Source organism: Drosophila navojoa, chromosome X (assembly GCF_054131105.1).
Source record: "Drosophila navojoa isolate 15081-1374.11 chromosome X, UAZ_NAV_1.0, whole genome shotgun sequence".
Lineage (NCBI taxonomy): Eukaryota > Metazoa > Arthropoda > Insecta > Diptera > Drosophilidae > Drosophila > Drosophila navojoa.
The window spans coordinates 20964016-20970387 of record NC_142895.1 but is presented as its reverse complement, the minus strand read 5'-3'; the positions used below and the strand labels follow the sequence as shown (position 1 = coordinate 20970387).

The window sequence follows — 6372 nt, the reverse complement described above, 5'->3', positions numbered from 1 at the left end:
GGCAGTGGGTGGCTACCTGATTGCGAAAATGATTTTTATACCAGGGGCTTTGAGCCGCAAGAACAAGAAAAAACGATCGTAAAAAAAGGGTGGCAGCTGCAACAAGAGCGAGGGAGAGAGAGGGAGGGAGGGAGGAAGGGAAGGAGAGATAGATAGATAGAGCGTTTAGGTAGAGCTGCAGTGATATTCGAATTTCGCCAGCTTCTTCTTCATCGGTTTTGCGACTGATCCGCTTTGCGTCCTGCGGCGCGATGCGCGTGCAATGCGCAGCTTCTGTACGAACTGTTGGAGATCAGCGGGTGTTGAATGAGCCACGCAAATTGCCGTGGAAAACGACAGGATAACGCTGGCGGTACGTACGTACGCACGGCTAGGAGCCCGGCCAGTTCGCTGGAACGGCTAGCTGAGAACAATCAAAGCCTTGCCGGCTACGTCCTTGTCGCACGCTACTTGCGAACCTGTATCGCCTCATCCACGGCCGGGCGCGTCCTTGCCGATGCTAGTCTTCTTCTCTTCCAGCAGTCGATTGGCCTTGTTGTTGCTGTTGTTGTCACAGCGAGCGGGCGCGCACGCATTGACAGCGACGCCGACGTCGCTGTTGATTGGAAGTGTGCGTGTACTTTCCCGACGCTTCGGCTGCGCTGCTGCCCTCACCCGCAGCGAGGCGCGTTCTCGCGACATTTTGGTTGGCTCGCCTCGAGTCACGACCTGCACTTAAGATAATTCCCCTACGCCTCCTCCTTTGCCTTCCCCTTCCCACCCCCCTAGTGGTATCCGCTCTCACAGCTCCCTCTGCCGCTCTCTCGTGTCAGTGGCTAGCCAGTTGCTCCTCATTGTGGTTGCCCTGCCATCCATCCATTCGCTGCCGCTGCTCTGCCTTGACTCGCTCTCTCCCGCTCCCGCTCCCGCACGCGCTCCCTCTCCATCTGTCTCTTCTCCTTTTCGTCTGTCCGTTTTGTGTGCAGCACTTGTGGCCTCGTTTTAACTTGCTCGGTGCTCCGCAATTTTTTGGGCTGCCGCGAGTTTGATTTGTCGTCCTCGCGGCAGAGGCGCATCGCATTGAATCTTCTCGGGAGGGGGGTGAATTTATAAAGCATTTTCTACTACATAAAAACTATATAATATGTTTTTATATATGCGTGTAAAATATTACTAAAATAATTTTTTTATTTATAAATGTGCGTAAAATATATATTTATTTCAGTTTGAATACATTTTTATTTTATTTATATATTTGTATAAAATATATATTTATTTCAGTTTGAATATATTTTTATTTTATTTTTATATGCGTATAAAATATACATTTATTTCAGTTTGAATATTTTGGAGATTTTAATGTTTATTTTATATACAACTATTAATTTTTTTACATTTATATTCGTTTTAAAACAATTTTTCGAAATATTCATTTTGTTCTTTATTCAGTTAATGCAATATTTAGCAAAAATATTGTTGAACATGATATAATATGAATACAATTATTTTATTAATATTATTTTATGGTATATTAGTTGAAATAAAACGAATTTCTGTGTTTTTAATACAAGTTATATAGTCATTTATTTATTTAGTTTCTATATCAATACAAATTTCGTTTTATTATAGAATAAAATAACATTTGCTCTTCTTTTAATATAATATACTATTATTATATATAATATATATATTTTTTTGTATTCCTAAAAATATTATATTTTAATCAAAATAGTTTTCTATTGATAGACAAAATCATGCCTACAATATTTCTCATTATTTTCATATTCTAGTTAAATCACTTCCGCAAAGGCTTAGGCCTAAGGCCCAGCTCAAGTAACTAGATCAGTTCGGACTTAATTATAAATCACTCAGATCTTGCGCAATTGGCTAATCTGCTGATTATCCATCTCAAATCCTTGACTAATCCAACACACTCCAAATTAATATCGCTAATATGGGTGTATTTGCATTGCAAACAGGATCTATTTAGCGATGCGTCTTTGCTCTCTCAGTGCACCCTCACAGTGGACGCCACTGTGGCTGCTCGCAGAATTGTGCCGTTAGCCGCTACCTGTGGCTCGGCCATTGGGTGCGCAGCATTGCCAGAAGAAGCCTGGCACTGTGGACTGGATGCGGGGCCGTGGGGTGTCTGTCGCCTACACGCGCGCAGTTGGAACTGTTGAATGCCGTTGTTAAAGTTGCGTGCGTAGAGAAACCAATTTTCCAGCCTGCGACCGCCCGCCGGGGGGCCGGAGTTAGCGAGCGACTGAGCCGGCGACACACGGCGCAATAGAAGAATAGAGGCGAGAGCGAGAGCGAGAGAGCGGCGAGAGCACAGCGATTGAGAGCAAGATGAGTTATTCCTTTCGTTTTTTTTTTTTAGAATTTGCTTCGTATTTTTTTTTTTGCCACGGTTTTCCGCATGAGTTTTCATAAAACCCCAGTCAGTCCGTGAGTGTTTTTTATCTACGTCATTTTATTTTGCTGTGCGCCCGCCTGCGCCTTTCCAATATGCTCAGAGAGCCGCCCCGCTCTCTCTCTCTCTCTGGCGCGATGCGCTCTCATGGCACATTTTTATTTTGCTTCCAACGATTTTTTGCCCTCTTCGCCTTTGGTGTTTTCAATTTTTTTTCTTGTTGTTGCTGTTATTTTGTTGTTGTTTTTTTTTTCTCTTTTTCTTTTCGTTTGTCGGTTTGACCGCGCGTCCCTGGCCACAAGTAGCATGGCAACAACAACGCACGCCTCTTCCTCAGTCGCTGCTGCTGCTGCTGCTGCTGCTGCCGTCGACTTCCCTTATTTCTTTTTGCCTTTGCTCAGTCGCTGCTGCTGCTGCTGCTGCCGCTGCTGTTGCTGTTGTTGTTGCTGTTGGCCGTGTTTTCTGTGTGCGCGAGTGTACACCGCAATGGAAAAATGGGAAATTTTTACTGTGGTTGTTGTTGTGGCAATGGTGGTTGATACCTGCCCCGGTCACCACCGCCACCGCCACCGGCAGCCGTTGCACCCTTAGCCCATACACACACACACACACACACACATACACACACGCACGCACACACAATAGGTAAGCGAACGAGCCAACCAAACCACGCAGCGACGTCCTGAATTATTGCAACGAGTGCGAGCGAGTGCGCCTCTGCTTGACGCTGCAGTGGAAGCGAGAGCGAGCGACTGAGCGCGCCACTGCCGTCTTGCAGCGGCGCAGCAGCGACGCCGACGCCGACAGCGACGGCAACGCATTCTACTTTAAATACTGGCAACGATCGCAGTTGAGAAACAGTTCACACAGCGACTTTAACGTGTCGAGAACGCAGCCAGACAAGAGAGAACAACTATTCAACGACGACGTCGAAGAAGAAGAAGAAGAAGCGAAGCGAAGCGAGCGAGAGCTGAGCACACAATATTCGCCGCGTTTCGTTAGTTCAAAAGTGAACCGTAGTGAGCAACATTTTGTAACTGTAACTGTAACTGCAACGGGCACCACCGAGCGAGCGAATTCGAAATTATACGAAAACGAAAGACTTACAACAAAATTTTTTTCGCGTGTATCTTGGAGTGCGAACGAAAGGCAGCGGCATTGCCAGCTAGCTAGCGTTTCCTTAGATTATTCCCAACAAAAATACGATTTTTTTTTTTGGTTATTGTTGGAAAACAATATCAAAGTGCAAGTGCAAAGAAGGATTACCAGGATAACGCCACTTGGATAGCCACAGCATTTTTTTTTTTGAGCACGTGATACTAAAGTGAAATTGTGAGAAATGCATTTGCCCACGGGACCCACCCTGGTGGCCAATACGTCCGCCCACACCCAGGTCCTGGCCGCGGCAGCAGCAGCGGCAGCGGCCGCAGCGGCGGCCACAAATGTTAGCCAGGGCAACATCAGCACACATTCGGCCAGCAGTACGGGCAGCTCCACGCCGGACAATAGCCATCACAGCAGCAGCAACAACAACACCAGCAACACCAGCAACAACAACAACAACAACAACAACACGAGCAGCAGCAACAACAACAACAACAACAGCTCAAACAGCTCCAATGCGAATACGGCGAATCTGGCGAAAATGCCCAGCTCAATGACGGACATGTTCGCCAGCCTGCACGAGATGCTCCAGGAATATCACGGCGAATTGGCCCAGACCGGCTCGCCGTCGATCCTGTGCAGCGCCCTGCCCAATCACTGGCGCTCCAACAAATCGCTGCCGGGCGCCTTCAAGGTGATCGCCCTGGACGATGTGCCCGACGGCACCCTCGTCTCGATCAAGTGCGGCAACGATGAGAACTACTGCGGCGAATTGCGCAACTGCACCACCACGATGAAGAATCAGGTGGCCAAATTCAATGATCTGCGCTTCGTCGGACGCTCCGGCCGTGGTAAATCGTTTACGCTGACCATCACCATCGCCACCTATCCGGTGCAGATCGCCAGCTACAGCAAGGCCATTAAAGTAACGGTCGACGGGCCGCGGGAGCCAAGAAGTAAGCAAAGTGAGTTTTTTAGTTTCCATTACGATTTTCAGTTTTGAGCGCCCCAAAATCCAAAAACCCAATACCAAATCCCAAATCCCAATGCCACATCAATAACCAAACCCGAATCCAATGTCCGGCTAATAATCCCCAACCGGAATTCCAGTTTTTAAATGAAAAGCAATTGTTTTTGATTCCATTTACGGATCGTACTAATTTATGTTCTTCTTCTTCTTCTTCTTCCTTTCGTTTCGCTCTCCAGGCTATGGCTATCCACATCCCGGCGCATTTAATCCCTTCATGCTGAACCCCGCCTGGCTGGATGCGGCGTACATGACCTACGGCTATGCGGACTACTTCCGGCATCAGCAGGCCGCCGCCGCTGCAGTGCATCATCCGGCGCTGTCCAAGGCCGCCACCTCGCCCAATGGAAGCAACAGCGGCGTCATTTCGCCGGGCGCTGCTGGTGGCGCCGCCATGCCCACCGCCGCCTCCTCCGCCGTTGTGGCCGCCGCCGCCGCTGCCGCCGACTATCCGCCGGCGCCGCCAGTGGTGGGCGTGCCAGTGGGCGGTGTGGTGCCACCCGGCTCCATGATGCCCTCGCCGCCGGGCGGTCCGCCAGCGTCCGCGTACGCAATGCCCCAGTTTCCGTTCAATCATGTGGCCGCCGCCGCTGCCGCCGCCGCGCATCAGAGCCAAAAGGCCACGCCCCACGCCTTCCATCCGTACAACTTTGCGGCCGCCGCGGGCCTGAGGGCGCGCAATGCCGCCGCCGCTGCACTGCATCACGGCGGTTTGAGTGGCGCCGAAACGGCGCACATGAGCCCCGCCTCGTCGCGCCCATCGAGCTCCTCGCCCACGCCCACGCCCACATCCATGCCGCACGTGCTGCTCAAGCTGAACACCTCCATCGAGACGAGCTCCATCCACGAACAGTCCGCCTCGGATGCGGACTCCGACGACGAACAGATCGATGTGGTCAAGTCCGAGTACGAGCTGGACAAGTCCATCGACTCGACGCGCAGCTCGCCCACCCAGCAGATCTCCGTGCCGCTGCGTATGCGCTGCGACCTGAAAGCCCCGTCCGCCCTGAAGCCGCTCTACCACGAGTCGTCCGCAGCGGCAGCGGCGGCGGCAGCAGCAGCGGCGGCGGCAGCGGCAGCAGCGGTGGCCGCCGTCCACGCTCCGCGCCAGGCATCGCCCGAGACGACGCTGCCGGCGGCAACCAAGCTGAAGAATGCCGTTGTCCAGCAGAAGACCGTGTGGCGGCCATATTGAGCAGGAGTCGCAGCAGCAGCACACACACACAATACATACACACACACACACACACAGCGTGATATGGAGCAGGATGCAGAAAGCAGGCGCAGAGCGGCAGCAACATTGTGATATAGTCATATAAGTTAGGCACAGCACAAATGAGGAAGAAGCAGACAAATTCCACAAAAAAACAAAAACAAACACAACTCCGGCCGGCAAACGGAGCAGGAGCAGGAGCAGGAGCAGGAGCGGGAGCAGCATCAGCAGGATATTATAGTTGTTGGCAGTCGAAATGGGGTTGTGCGAGGAGTTCACTCGAAATTTTATGCTCGATTCATAAAGTCGTGCGTTGAGCTCGTTGCACACACACACACACACACGAGCACAAATACCTATACTAGATAAACCTCAACTGGAATTTCGCTCGATCGCCGCGGGGCGAACTTGAAGAAAAACTGTTAAACGTCTTCTGCTCGCAATTTCCACACTCGAAAAAATGAAGAAAAAACACCAAAAAACCAAACCAACTTTAGTTCAATTTTATAATTTTTTTTTTTTTTTTTTAATATTATTATTATTATTTTTTATTTTTAACTTTTCAAAAACAACTTTGTCTTCGTAGGGAAGTTCCCATAAAAAAAATGAAATCTCGTAGCATAAATTGAAATT

The 6372-nt window shown here is 49.8% G+C and overlaps 1 protein-coding gene across 2 annotated transcripts; it reads left to right on the top strand.

The window, feature by feature from the left end:
• The first annotated feature begins 1747 nt into the window (after positions 1-1747).
• run (segmentation protein runt) lies at positions 1748-6082 on the top strand. 2 transcript variants are annotated; one of them, XM_030390213.2, is made up of 2 exons: positions 1748-4455; positions 4706-6082. In XM_030390213.2, exons 1-2 carry the CDS (start codon positions 3735-3737, stop codon positions 5719-5721), a joined length of 1737 nt encoding a protein of 578 aa, XP_030246073.1. In that variant the 5' UTR covers positions 1748-3734; the 3' UTR covers positions 5722-6082. The 2 variants fall into 2 exon arrangements, with proteins under 2 accessions (XP_030246073.1, XP_017965877.1); XM_018110388.3 differs by having other exon boundaries at positions 1749-4464.
• The last annotated feature ends 290 nt before the right edge of the window (positions 6083-6372 follow it).

Bases quoted from the DNA above. Each gene is read 5' to 3' on its own strand.
- run (XM_018110388.3), top strand. From the start codon at position 3,735: ATGCATTTGCCCACGGGACCCACCCTGGTGGCCAATACGTCCGCCCAC. The intron at 4,465-4,705 runs GTGAGTTTTTTA...TTCGCTCTCCAG, and splicing joins GGAGCCAAGAAGTAAGCAAA to GCTATGGCTATCCACATCCC.